Below are 15,543 nucleotides of genomic sequence, written 5' to 3'. Positions count from 1 at the left end.
CTAATCACAAACAGGGATGTTTTTACTTGTAAACAACCAAACCATTACCTGAACCTTAGATTGATATTAATGAAAGTAATTTACCCCAATCAAAATTAATTCTCAATCAAAAAAAGAAGAAAAACTTTAGTAAATAGGTGCAGTGGCAGGTTTGTATATACTGCAAAAAATACAAATTCATAGTCATCTACGAACAACAGTACGTTCTGTTTTCATAGGACATGTAGGAACTGGAGTTAGTGTCCATAAGAGTAGACTGCTCACATTCCAACACACAAGCATACACACATGCACATATACACACACATACACACACTTTATACACTATACGCATGCTACACAAATGATCATAGGCCGGAGGTAGAGCCTTGGATGAGACCGGGGAGCGACAGCGATGAAGCCAGGAGGTGAAACTGGCTGTCAGAGCCGTGAAGTCTCCTCAGATCTGCCCTGTGTGCCTGGCCACTGTACAGACAGGAGAGAAGGTTTTTACCCACACCCCTCACCTATCACTGTAACCTCTCAGAGGAGAACATACCGCAGTAATGCAATATTGATCTGACAGTGTTGTGTGTGTGTGTGTGTGTGTGTGTGTGTGTGTGTGTGTGTTTGGGTGAGCTGTGTGCTCACCAGCCCTGTGTACAAGTGACTGAGCTGTGAGAAGTTTGTTGATATGTGTTGCATTGTTTGTGTGTGTGTGTGTGTGTGTGTGTGTGTGTGTGTGTGTGTGTGTGATAGCGCGTGCATGCGTGCATGCGTGCGTGTGTGTGTGTGAGATAGAGAGGCGGCTATGAGAGCGATGCATTAATAAGCAAGAGGAGAGGTGTTAGCCTTGGTGCTATTTCTGACACCTCACTGTCAGAGCCCTCCTCTGCAGCGGCGGGCCTGACTGAACGGAAACTCGTGGGGGCCTGTGCACCCTCATTTCACCTTTCACTCCATGTCTTGCTCCCTTGTTCTCTCTCATTTTCCTTCTGTCTTGCCATCTACCTTCTATGATGAGACAATCTTATATGAGTGGCCATTATTAGTTACAATTGCACTTAAAACTTACACTTTATGTGAGTAAGAGTAAGAACTGTAGAAATGAAGCCTTTGAATAAATGTACTGAGTAAATTTTTAAATCCAGAGTTTCTGATGCACAAACACACACAGAGATGTGCTTTAAACAGCATGACAAACTTTTATCCTTTACTGTTGCACATACTGTACATCTTCAGGAATAATTTGTATAATTAATATCAACTCCAAAATATGGTCAAGAACATATTTTCTGCTTCAGACTATATTTGAAATCCTTTCATTTAGAGTGATCAAATTCACTGATCATATTAATTAATCACTGAAACCACTGGCTAATTACAGTAATTAGTTTTTTTCATGACAATATTTTTGTTTACTTCATTTCCTAATTCATTTTCACTTTTTGCTTAATTTACAGTCATTCACTATGAATAATTATAAATATAAGTTTTTCTTCTTGATTGACAGTCAGGGTTGCTGAAGCATTATCTGAATCGAGAGAAAAAGCAATATCATGGTTACAAAATATGTGTAGCATTACACATTATTGTAACTGTGAAATAATGAATATTATTTGATATTTTTTTCTTCTATGATTGTGCCACTAGTTCACCCCGGCATGAAATGGTAACTGAAAAAAGGAAGGCTGATGCAATACTTGTTCCCATAAAGCAAACAGTACAACCCCATTTCAGTAACTCAAAGTTTCCCCAGCAGATGTCCAGTCGGCCTTTTAGGAATGTAGGACAGACAGCGTGTAAGAAAGAGAAGGATTAAAAATTGAGGAGAGATTCATATTCTGTATGTTCAAAATGCTACTCCTCCTTTTTTTTTTTCTCCTGACCCAGAGAACTTTCTCATCCTGTTCATCTGAGTCAGTGTCTGTGTATCAGAGTCTGCAGAGGGAAAATGGACCAATATTGTAGTGACATGAGGGAAGTAGACGTGGCAGCAATACGAAATCAACAACAAGAGAAAGAAAGAAAGAAACTATCGATTGTCTAACTATACTTGTGAGGACATTAAAAGATGAGTTCATATTTTCCAAGTCCATATTAAATCAACACTCACATGCCCTACATTCAAACAAGTTTTGCTTTCTGTAATTATTTCTTCCGTTCATAGACTGGCCTTTAATGAAAGTGCTTCCAGTGGGTGTCGGTCTTAAAGGCCGATATGAACGGGAGGAATGAGATTAGAGCAAGCGACACCTGCTTCAGTGTTTGTACATGAACAAATGACTATTTAAAGATTTGACAAATTGTTAATGTATCCTTCAATTTAGCACTGATTGATGTACATTAACCACTTCCTTGTCTGGTTAAACATAGGACTGAACTAAACTATAAGCCGAAGCCTTAACCTTAACTTAATTTTTCATCCTACCAAAGTCTCATCTTCATGCTGCCTTGTGTGGTTTTAACATCAATTAATCATTGATGGTTGATCGTTGCCAAAAAATACTGACAGCATCTAATAGCCTCTATGCTGCATTTTGAAGTGAGTCTCACTGGCTGCTGCTCTGATTGTCTGGCTTTACTGCACAAAGGGCTTTATGGCACAAAGAGGTACAAGCTATTGCAGTGCTAACAGATAAAAAGTTATCCCCTGTGGTAAAGCATAGTGAGACAACTTTTGGAGCGGCCAACCACCACAGCAACAACACTTGAGATAGAGAGTTTATTTTACTAAGTAATTACTCTTATTACAAATACAGACAGATATGTAAAAAGACAGAACTAGCTCCCTTCAAAAAAACAAAGTCTAAAGTGTCCTCTTGAAGAAGCCACACATCTTTTAAGGTCTTAAATTCAAACTGATTCTGACAAAAGAAGAGATACAAGAACACTCACATGCACATCACACACACACACACACACACACACACACACACACACATGCACAGATAGTAGTATATGCTGTAGACTGACTCATAGGCGTCCAGAAACACCAGTTATTCCCAGTGCAATAAAACAGGCAGACTAACTAATGGAGCCACCCACACACCAAATATACTTTTTTATCACACACCACCTTCACAAACAAACACACGCACACACACACACTCTTTTTTGTCCCAGCCCACTTATTGCTCGTTAGCTGCTACATCGGGTGGTTGTTTTTGCGTTGCCACTGTGACACAGTCTGGCTGCAGCTCGCTGTATCTGCTGAGAGCGCACCACCAAAAATACTCCACTTAACAAACTCTTCTGATTACAGTTTGACTTTCTCGCTGTCTCCTTCTCTCCCTCCTGTCTTTAATCAGCATGTAAACAAGCGCAAGGTCATTTTCTTTCTTAAACGAAATGGGGGAGATAAGAGGAGCGTGGCGTAGTTAATCCTTTGGACACGCTGATGGAGGAGTTTGTCCTGGTGATGTTCGGATGTTAATTATGCAAGAATGCATCTCCTCTTGTGCTCCTGCTCTCTCTCTCTCTCCCTCTCTCTAATGATGACTCATCAGTTTATCTCTTTCCTTCCTTTTTTCCTTGTTCTCTGGCTATGTCACCTTTCCCCCCTTTTTTTGTCCCCTCCCAAAAATCTGTGAAATCGTCACAAATTCTACACAAGAAATGCCTCCAAACTTCTTTGTGTGTGTGTGTGTGTGTGTGTGTGTGTGTGCGTGCGTGTGTGTGTGCATGCGCACGTGTGCGTGTCACAACACTTGGCGATCCTTTTCAAATCAGCACAAGGTTTACACTTGTCCATGTGTGATTAACTGCAGTGTTTGTTAACTCGGGCTGCCAGAGTGATTTGCTGAACTCAGCAACATGATGTTTTCTTCAGCCCCTGTTTTGTCTTTGAACAAATGCATGCAGATTGCATGGATGTCTTCTGTGATTGCCTGAGTGAATGACTTTGCAATGAAAGGCTACTAACTTACCTGACAGGAGGGCAGAGAGAGGGAGGAAAGGAAAGGAAAGGAACTAGCATGGAAATAAGAAAGAAAAGTAAAGACCCTAAAAACTGTGTCGAAGTAAAAGACAACATCTTTTCTGTTACTACCGACTCATTGTGGGATGTCAACACATATCTCCCATTTTCTAAAACTAGATGGAGACACCTTCTGAGTATCACTTTAAACATTTACACATTGATCTTCTCAAACTGAACGGGATGCAAGTTAATTAACCTAATCTGCTGCATTTTTGATGATTTTGATTATAATCCAGCATCAAATATTCATTTATGGTTTGTTTTTGATTTTTTCTTTCCAGCTGTTTTTGCCAAACAGCCTGATCTTGATGCAACGGAAACTTTGATGTTTAATTGGTTTAGGAAATGTCATATTCCAGCACGCAGCCTAAGAGACAGCGATCCAGCCCGAAAGACTAAAATCATCATTCTTGGAGGTATGACAGCACCCGGGCCTCATTTCCATCCTTCTCCACTATTTGTCAGCCTTCTCCTCTTCCCCAGTGAAGCAGCAATGTTAACAATGCTGTCCCCACATTTACCAGTTCTGCCTCATTACAGCTAAAGAAGTGGATAAATTAGCGCAGGAGAGCATGCACGGCGGAGTCCGACTCCACCTGTCAGCGAGGGGAAGATAGTGAATGTGTCGAAGTGGGGGAAGGGTGTGAAGGAACTGCTCAGCTTACAAGCTTTCAACACATATTAAAACAAAAGCCAGCCACTGAGGCTGATGCTCATCTCTCAAAGATCATTACCTGTGGTGCATCTTTCAATATTTTAGATTGAAGGCAGTCATCATCAACTCATTTTGGTAATCGAAAAGGTTTTCTCATTTTGTCAATCAAGGATTCCCTGTATCCATCATCTTAAAACGTTCTATAATCTTTTGTTATAGCAATCATTGTGAGTGGTTCTACAGGTTCAGCTTCTTGTTTTCAAAGCTTTTGTCAGCACAGAATAAAAACCTGTCACCCATGGGAGGAAGCTGGTAATTTCATGGATACCAGCTTCCGCTGAATTTAGAGAGAGTAGAATGAACGAATTTTGTGGAGAGGCTTACAACTTGGTTTTGTTTAGTTTTTTTTGTGATGGCAACTTTGTTCATAGATCGATCTTTCAATAAATTGTGAGGCTGTGATTTTTCACTCCAACAACCTGGGTACCAGCCTGTTTTTACTGTATTGCAGTATATGTTCAAGATCTAAAGGACAAATGGCCCCGGTTGTTGCCGTCCTCTGAACACCAAAACTCTCCTGCCCTGCGGCCTTTGAAAAGCGCTATCTCTCCTGCTCATCTGTGCAGCGCCTCTGGCCTGCCATCTTTATGGGCTGGTTAAAGGCTCTCTCTTTCACAATCAACTATGTCTGTGCCCTGTCCAAATTCGCCAGTGAAAAAGCCAGGCATTCCACAGCATTCACCCGCCTGCCAGGATTAACATTTCGCACTCTCCAAGGTTGAAAATCCCATCAGATGGAACGAAATTAATTTTTGCACAATATTCAGGGCCACCAGCCACATAATAGGAGACAATGCCGAGTGCATCCCTCGATTGTGATTCCATTCACTCCCTAATCGGCAGGATGGCCATGCACGGTGCAGCAGCGTAGTAAATGCTTTCATCCCAGGGGGATAAGAAAAACAATGGCCCTTTTTAATTTCTTTTCTAAAGCGGGCAGCAGAAAGAAAATGATATAGACGTAATTGATGATGAGGAGAGCAGGGGGAGCCTTAGCAGAGGTCTCACGTCCAGTGCCCAGGCCCAGGCCTTTTTTTTTAAATTTTTTTTGCTTCATAATGGCAACCGCTCAGGGGCACTGGAGGTTGACAAATCTGGCACGGAGGACAAATTGATCAGCAACAGAGCACAATTTGTCCCTTAAAAGAATGGGTAAAGGCTCTGTGTGGCCTGAGTAATTAGTTTAACCTGGAGCATGTCTGTCCAGGAGTGGACCTGCTGGAGAGGAGCTTAGTATGTCCTCTGATACGACACTGTGACACTGCAACATACACACAGCTCTCCCCTGGAGTACTCCTCACACGGCCCCCAACCACTGACTATATCAGCTAACACATTCATTTAGATAAATGAGAATAAAAGAAGTTTTAGTGCAAATGCCACATATCAGCGTGTACATTTGAATGTGTGAGTTTTTTTGTTTGTTTATTTGTTTGTATGCACGAGGGCTCGCATCTTTTACCGCCTCACAGCTTCCCCTGAGAAGTCACTGAGGAGAAGTTACTCTTCACTGAACAAAAATCTGGTTTAATAAAGAGTAAAATTAAGCAACAAACTGTTTTAGAACACTTCCCCAAATTAAATGTTTTGTTTTTTTTTTGGTGATACATTCCTATTCACTGCTTCTTTAATGTGCGTTTTCAGGAGCATAAAAATGAGAAGGGGAAAAATGCTGGTTGCTTGTTCTCCGTGTGCTCTGAGCCACAGAGGAAGACATATGGCCGGTCTACGATGGCCACATCTGTGGTGCGACGTGGAGAGAGAGAGTGTTGAGAACACACATGCACTCGTCCATGGCAGTGTGCTTACTGACACATAATACTGTATTGCACAATGTCCCCCTGACCCATTTTTGTGTGACACGCGCTGAAGTCAATTTTCTGCGCTTTTCATGCACGGAAAACGAAGAAAAGAAATTGTGAGAAAGCCAAACATTTTGCTACTCACTTTGACGAAAGCTGATACCTTCAAGCTTACCCTTTGAAATTTGACGAGAAACACTTGAGAAAGTAGGAGTTGGAAACTTTTTCTCCCCTGTCTTCTTCATTGTTGCGCTTGGCTGCCTCGTCATCGATACAGGGGTCAGGTGCTGCTGGTGCTCTCACTCAGAAACCAAGAAATGTTGATCCCTCCACAGAAACCTCCACATAAATGACAAGTGTAAGGTTGCGGCGCCACCGCACACTCAGCACATTCCACAGAGAAAGAGTGGAAAAAGAGAGCGGGGGAGTTAAAGTGGTATAGATATGATTAGGGAAAGCATTGGGGGTAGGGTAGGAGGCGGAAGATGGCACGAGTGAATGAGAGACAAAGAGAAGCTGGATCTTTTTTTTTTTTTCCTAGAAAATTTTAATTGGCTTTTGGGGCTTCAGTAGCACCCAATTAGCATGCTTGTTACATGCGAACACCAAGAGCTAATTGGCCTGAGAGGAGAAAGCGGCACGGCCCTGAAAGAAGAGAGCAGGATTCATTTGAAGATCCACGGCTCCAATAAAAGCATGTTGGGAAGCTATTAGGCAAACAGTTGTAAATAACATTTTGGTGCTGCAATTGCAAATATTATTTATACTTTCTTTCTGTCTTTATTGCAGGATGCTGTTAACAAAAAGAAAATATATTAGCAGCCATAAAGTTTATAGGCAATGAAAGAAAAGTATTTTGTATTCAGAACTTTGTGATCAACAACTTACCTGATCTACACAAACGGTCTTAATGTAAAAGGGAAATACTAATGGATGGTGCATAAACTACAATTTGGCCCAGGTCTCTGTGGTAAACATCCCAGAACTGGAGAGAAACTATTCACAGGCATGACCTAACCTTTCCATATACAGCAGCAAGAGAAAGTAAATGAACCCTTTGGAATTACCTGTTTTTTTTTGTTTTGGTAATTGGTCATAAAATGTGAGCTCATCTTCATCTAAGTCACATCCAAGTTATGGGTTAATGTCCCTAAGCTAATAACAAACAATTAGAATCTTTTGTGTCTTTCTTGAACACACCCATTAAACATTCACAGTGCTGGTGGAAAAAGTAAGTGAACCCTTGGATTTAATAACTGGTCGAACCTCCTTTGGCAGCAATAACCTCAAACAAGCTCTTTCTGTAGCTGCTGATCAGACCTGCACAATGTTCAGGAGGAATTTTGGACCATTTTTGTTTACAGAACAGCTTCAGCTCAGACATATTCTTAGGATATGTGGTGTGAGTGGCTCTCTTCAGGTTATTCCACAGTCCTCTCTGACTCTGACTCGACTCCAAAAGGTGGATTTTCTTTGTTTGAAGTCGTTCTGTAGTAGATTTGCTTTGATGTTTAGGGTCATTGTCCTGCTCCATCACCCGGCTTCTCCTGGGCTTCAGCAGATGGACAGACACCCTGACAGTATCCTGTAAGATACTTTGATAAACAATAAATTCATTTTCCCCTCGATCATGTGGAGCCGTCCAGGCACACAGGGATGATGTTTTCACGTTGGTATGCAGTTCCCTTTTTTTTTTTTTTTTTACACCATACGTGGTGCTGAATGTTCTTCCCAAACAATTCAACCTGACTTTGATCAGTCCAGCAAACATTTTCTATGTAGTACTGTGGAGTGTCAAGCTGCTCTCTGGCTAACTTCTGACACACAGTGATATTTTATTTTGGAGAGCAGCACCTTCCTCCATGCTCCATGTACCATGATGTGGGTATGGTGGGCTCTCAACAGTGATGTTAACCAGCTCCAATGATTATTTTAAACCTTTTGGAGTCATCTTAGCCAGACGCCCACTTCTAGGGAGAGTGGCCACAGAAATAAATCATCCCCATTTATAGACAGTTTGTCTGACTGTGGACTGATGAATATTTAAACTCTATGAGATGAATCTGTAACCATTTCAGCTTCATGCAAATCAACAATTCTTGATCCTAATTCTTCTGAGCTTTTCTTTACGAGGCATGGTTAATTTCAGCAGATGTTTCTTGTGAATAGCAAACTGAAAGAGTTTTTTTTTTTTTTTTTTTATAATTCAGAGTAGCTCTAACCCACACCTCCAATCTTGTTTCATTGTTTGGACTCCAGGTTTGATAACTCCTGACTCCAATTAGCTTTTCTTGATGTGATCAAGTCAAGTCAAGAAATTCACACACTTTTTCCAGCCTACACTCCGAATGTTAGGATGATTTTTTTTTTCAATAAGGACAAGAACAACACAATGATTTGTGTGTTATAAGTTAAAACTGATTGTTGTTTGTTCATAATTGTAACTTTGATGAAGACCTGAGCTTATTTTGGGACAAATTTATACTCATATGCAGATACCAAAAGGTTCACTTACTTTGTCTTGCCACTGCACAGTGCCACGCTGCCCTACACTGGGGAATATGCTGAATGAGCACGTAAACACAACAGCACTACGAGCTCACCAAGAGCAAGAGGCTGAATCTCTGATTACATTTACTGTACAAACTGTAGCAGCAGGATCTGATGCACAGGACATCAAGAGCTCATTATGCTCTTTACATGCAATTAATCAAACAATGTAAACAAAGCTCGCTTCAGCCACAACAGACAGAGCCGGATTCCCCGGTGGCAATTCAAATGCGGTACGCATAGTACAAGATTTAGTAAATGAAGGAATGTGAATTATGGAAAATGTAAGACTCACAGCCAATCTGGAGATGATGTAAGAGTCTAACTTCCTGCTGAGACCACACACACACACACACACACACGCACGCACACACATCTTTGCCTCCTCTCTGTCTCACTGTTAAGCCTGTAGTCTCTTCGTTTTGTGAAATGCACACAGTGTGATAATGTGAAAATATCTGCGCCGAGCAGGAAAAATGAAGCAAATACATTTTGTAACAATGAAAGTATTATGAAGGACACACAAGTAGAAGTGCAGCACTCTGACCGAGATACTTGAACATGAACATGTTCCTTCGACTGAGTGAACTTCTCATTTTTAGAGGGAAAACTTCTTGTTTAAATCTTTAAAGGCATAATCAGTGAGGCCAATATAAAAATGCTTTTTTTGGTTGAAGTTCAATTTGCGTTAATTAATTCTTTGTATATACAAATGAGTTATTCATCCCTCTAAATCAATTAATATTTCATGTGTTTGTACAGTAACAATATGCAGCAACTAAATCTTTGTGTTGTTGGGAAACTTTGAATCTTACCATATTAGTTACCACCCCACCACCATTTTTTGTGCCATATAAGCAGCCACAGTAAATAACATATTGTAATACATTGCTGTTCATGGACAAACAGTGCAGTGTTACGACTAAGCAGAATACAATGGGAGATTCAAGACTCCACACCATCCCTTATTGTATGTGAATGCTGCATATACAGTATCTCTATATACTTTGCCAATATGTGTATGTGTCCTGCATGATGCATAGGACATGCTGTAGTACTAGCATCTGTCCTTCTTTTCCTCTCAGCAAATCAAGCTTCAACAAACCATAATGTAGCAGACAGACGGCAAAAATGGAAACATGGGACAAGAATTGTGAGGCTCTTATGACCTCTGCTCTCCCCAGTAGAGACTACTTTCCTTTTGACAGATGCCAGAAGGAGCATAAAGCAAGCCATACTCACAATGCTCCGGCTTTGTCTGTCGCAGACCAAAGCCGATTGGTCACCAGGACAACGGTTCATCAAACTCACATGCATACACTCTCTTTCCCGGTCCTCCTCATTTTTTGGTTGGAATGTTTTCAAGTACAAGCTGAATCTGTAGACTCTATGTGAAGAATTATTTGGAAACTGCCAGTCTGGATCAGGGCGGCACGGTTGCACAGTGAAAGACGGTTCATGGTTTGAACCTGCCGGTCGGCTGGGGGCCTTTCTGTGTGGCTTGCAATACTTTCCTCATATGTAAACCCTGTGAAAGTGTGGTGACCTGTCTCGGGGTGTACCTCGCCCAATGTCAGCTGCGATTGGCTCCAGCTCCCACCCCTACGATAAGCTGTATAGCTAATGGATGCGTGGATAGTCTGGATCAAACCTGGGAGATAAATAAGTGAAATCCATCATTCTCTGTGCTTTTAGGCTTTAACTGCTTTAACTCAGTGACCTTTAGGTCTAAGGGAAGATGACATACAATGACTTCATCTGGTATCTGGGAAGAAGTAGTTTGTCTTTCTCCAGATGTAACATCCTCCATATATAAGGAAAAAGATAAACATGGTGATTTAGGCTGCTGAGTGTCAAAGCTCCTTTAAAACCAACACACTCATACATAATTTGCATTTAACCTCGTGTGACATGACTGCTGCAGCTGCTTCTGCAAATGTGATTTACCTGCATCACATTCAGTTTTTTAGGCAGTGTTTGTATTATTTTGTTCACCCCAAATTTTATTTTAATTTAGTTTCACATATCTTCTTGCGAGAGAAAGATGCTGATGTATTTTTAAAAAATGCCAGATGTCTCATTTGAACAAAATTTGCATTTAGGTTGCCTGACAGTCACACAGCCACAACCAGACTGCACAAACATGTCTGCAATGCTGTGTAGAGAAGCTACTGAAATGGCAGCATTATACGATCGAGCATCTCAAACCATCAGGCCATGACAATGACAATGAGGCTTGTCCAGAAGTGTCACCTCTCCCGGTCTTTGTCTGTCTCTGTCTGTCTCTCCCACCCTCACAGTTTTCTCTCTCTCTCTCTCTGTCTCTCTCTTTCTCGCAGACAGACAGAACATCTTTATTAGCCTTCTGTATGCAGGCTGTGCTCACCCCAAGATTGCAGGACTGACCTCTCGCTGTGAGCTGTACAGGGGAAATGTTTACCCAAACCCCACAGAACATGCCATTAACCTCTTTCTTGATAGAAGACAAACAAGAATGTCCCTCTATGAGGGCAATAAAGACAGGAACACCTATCCAGGACCATCATGACAATCATCTCGTTATGAAGCTGTGGGAGGCGGTAACGAGCCAGGGAGCCTGGTCTCCCAGGGACTCTTTCGCCGCAGTGTACCCGTGTGCCTAACATTCAGTGAAGTACCTCAGGTATTCAGTGAAGTGCAAACAACTGATTAACACAACAGTGAGGAACAATATAAAGCTCCTCAACTCCATCAACCACTTCTGCCCCCCCTACCCCACCCTTTGCAAATTATTCCCCATCCCATACTTTCTTCCTTTCCCCCTATCTCCTTCTGTCTCTCCGCACCTCTCTCCCTCCCTGGAGATTTAGATGGATATCCTGAGGCTCTGATTAAAGCCCCAGCCTGGGAGGGTGTCATGGTATGTGGTGAAAGGAAAGTGGGGGTGGAGGGGGGCTAGTGAGGAGCCTGGGCACTGGAGCAGTTTCTCCTTCTTAGGGACCCGCGGGCGTAATTCAATCACACCTCGATAATTCCCCTGATGTGAGAGTCAAATCCCCCTCACACACATCAAGTACAGATAGACACCACAAGCTCACGCTCATCCCAGATTGAGGGTGTCCTCCTGGGTGGGCTTAAGAGCCCACTACTAGGTATGTTTTACCTGTGTCGTTTGAAGAGGCCATTATTTTAATTGAAAAAGTTACCTGCCCGCCAAAGGCAGGCAATAGAAGACGAGGGAAAAAAAAAAAAAACAGGGGAGAGAATTAAAACAAAAACACCAGATGGTGATATACATGGTAAAAATGATTGTTTATACTTACTGTTTGATTATATGTGATAATGAGAGTGGGATTCCTCAAGGCAATTAGTGTCTGCGGCAGCCATATTGTGAGAGGACAGGGGAAGGACGGCACGGGCTGTTATGAAGGAGCACTTATCAAATATCTCCGCCGGGGTGATTAGTGTAATAAGACACTGCAAGGTGAGATAGGCCACTCACACTCTTTTAGTATGTCTGCGCGTGTGTGCATGCGTGTGTAGGTGAGTGGGTGTGTGTGTGTGTGTGTGTGTGTGTGTGTGTGTGTGTTACAGTGAATAAGAAAGGAGGCTGAGAGGGAGTCTGAGAAGTGACTCTTTCCATCTGTTTCCGTATCTGTGTGTGCCTTCTTGTGTGTTTTAATGTATACCGTGTCCCCATGTGCCTCATAGTGTGTGTGTGTGTGTGTGTATGTGTGTGTGTGTGAGCAACTGTGATATAATTCCTATGTTAATGTAGACTCCCGTTCCAGGCTGGTTGCCCTGGGGGCTTTAGCCTGTGACAGAGGGCAGATCGGGGGCACTTACCCCTGGCAGAGTCTTCTGTTCATGGAGGGCGCTCTGGGCCTTCAGTGCTGACTCTCTGGCACAGTATGTTAGAAAGGCACATCCTACAGGGAGACAGGAGAGACATAGGTTTATAACACCAGACATTAGCTACGCAACTACACACCACCATTAACAATGAAAAGAGGAATTAGAAAAAAGTATTGGTTACTGAGGATTCATGGTTGCGTTTAAAAGAAGAGTGCATTTAATGTATGTTGTACTTTTAAGGGCACTTAACAGCTGTAAAATCCAAATAGTCATATTTACGTCATTAAGATACTATAATCTGGGGATTTCAGGATTTAGTACCCATCAAGAATAATGTCTAAAATGTAAAAAAAATACTTGTAATACATTGTAAAAGGCAAAGAGAATCTAAAAAAATAAAATAAAATAAATTCTTCATCACATTTACTGTATGTACACCCATTCAGATTGAACAAAGTGAACTCAGCTGGTTACAGGATGTAACTTGTGCTGATTCAAACACATATCTGATTTTCCACTGTGAAACTCCAATAAGTTGCACTTGTAAAGATGTGAGGCCTCTCTCTCGATGTTTGTTCAGAGATTAGGCAATCGACTATGTCAAACGACTTCCAATCGACAACCAACGTGCAAAAACCACGTTGTGTAATCTTCCAAATGGATCCAGTGATTTGTGATTCCACTGAAGTCATTCCAATCCACACGGCCATAATACAAGACTTATTGGAGTTTTACAAGCTATTGCCAAAAACATGTATTATTTTACAATGGAATTTGTATACTCTGCTGACAATTGGAATGTGGCTCTCTGACATTAATAGTTCTATACCCTCAGAGAAAATAATATTGGTTGGATTAAAATTTAGCACTTTTTTTTCAACATATGACAACAGCTACAGATTAGATTTGCTAAATTTCTGCATATCTTCACTGTTTATCAGAATATAATGTTTGCCACATTGCTTTTACTATTATTATTATTATTATTATTATTATTATTATTGTTGTTGTGATTATTTGTCATCTAATTCTGTCATTTTTTTTCCATTTCCATTTAATATAGTAAAATGGACTAAGCAAAAATAAAACAGAAATAATGTGTTCCTGGAGGTTACATTTAAACAGAGCAGTGATGGAAAATGCTTAGTCACCTGAGATAGATAGATTTTTTTTTTCCAATTACTAAAAACTATGCATACTACTTCCTGAGGAATGATCTCTTTCATAGATATTGATCAGGACACAGAAGTAAAAAGTCAAACAGTATGCAAATTCTTTTGAGCTGCCAAATAATTAAAAAGCTGTGGTGATCAGCTGAAACTGTACCCTCACACATCTCTGGAGACTTTTCTTTAAGTTAGAAAATTCAGGGAAACAGAATGAATATGCATCAGTAAATAAGTCCCAAACAAAAATGTGACAGCTTTCATTAAAGAGTGAATGGTTGCTCTGTTACGCGCTTGGCAGAGTTGACAGTGGGTGACCCCGTTCAGAAGAGGTTTTGCACTATGCAGCATAATTTCCCATTACTACATGTCACACCTGCTGCCAAGGATTCTCATGGGAGAAGAGAGACACACACACACACACACACACACTCTCTCTCACAGACACACACACACACTTACACACACACAGATGATACCCGGCATGCAGCACATAGCACCCATCACCCCCGAAACCCAGCAACACACTCTGGCGCCCGGCCAAGAGAGCTCCCTTTCACGACAACCTTCACCCTCCTCCACAACTAAGCAGTTACTCAAGAGGAAAAATCACCTAAACGACACTGATGAAACAGCATGCCACACAGCAAAGCAGAAAAGTTTGGGAGCCTGGGGAAACACTCTTCATCCTTTGTGACATTACAAAACTGTGGGATGTGAGCCTCCCGGGGCATGTCCTAGCAAAGGCTTATGGGAATCGTAGGCTGCTGCTGACTCTCTTCTACTACTGCCCTAACATTTTTTTTTTGTTCACCTTACTGCTTTGCAGGTGTTTAGTGTATATCTTGGCAATTCGTCATCACTTGAATTTCTGTAGCATGAGTTTAAAAATGTCCCTGCTGCAGATCAGGCAGCACTGACGCAGCAGTGGTAGTGCTTTTTTTCTAGACTGAGTTTACCAGTAAAGTTTATTTGTCTTTGCAGGAAAGCAGCTGTGGACTGTCCCAAGTCCTTTGATAAAATACAAAGTGCATAAAGTTTCCAACTTAACATGGTACTGAAAAAAAAAATCACACTTTGGGTTGTAATAGTTTTATAAAGATATTTGTGGGTTTTCATCTGTTGACCTTCTTTTAACTACCAAGTTCAGTTTCAGTCAGAAAATAACATTTACAGAAGTACTCTACTTAAGTACAGTTTTAAGGCACTTGTTCCGTGTTTGAGTTTTAAGCTTCTTTATACTTCTACTCCACTCTGTTTATTTTACAGCTATAGGCGGTAATTTTAGGATTCATATTTTACATAAAAAGACATGTGATCACTTTATAAAATATGATGCATAAACTACCAACAAGCACAATGATACCGTTTGAGGGGAAGTAACATAGATGCAGCTGATAGCAGGTTAGGGCTGTCATCTTCAAACTTTAATTTGGCTAATAGGATTGCATACTTGCAAGTTATCCCACATTGTTCTCCCCTTGGTATCATATGCAACCATGCAAATGATATGCA

General features: G+C 41.2%; 1 protein-coding gene across 1 annotated transcript in view; it reads right to left on the bottom strand.

Moving 5' to 3' along the window:
* LOC111221191 (CUGBP Elav-like family member 4) overlaps nt 1–15,543 on the bottom strand; it is a 134,554-nt gene that overhangs the window by 112,382 nt on the left and 6,629 nt on the right. The window contains exon 2 of the mRNA XM_022744555.1: nt 12,854–12,936. Within this exon, the coding sequence (XP_022600276.1) occupies nt 12,854–12,936 (83 nt within the window). The remainder of the gene's footprint in view (nt 1–12,853; nt 12,937–15,543) is intronic.

Source organism: Seriola dumerili, unplaced genomic scaffold (genome assembly GCF_002260705.1).
Source record: "Seriola dumerili isolate Sdu_G_001 unplaced genomic scaffold, Sdu_1.0 BDQW01000003.1, whole genome shotgun sequence".
Classification (NCBI taxonomy): Eukaryota; Metazoa; Chordata; class Actinopteri; order Carangiformes; family Carangidae; genus Seriola; species Seriola dumerili.
The sequence above is the reverse complement of the archived record's forward strand: the minus strand, read 5'-3'. Positions and strand labels throughout refer to the sequence as shown.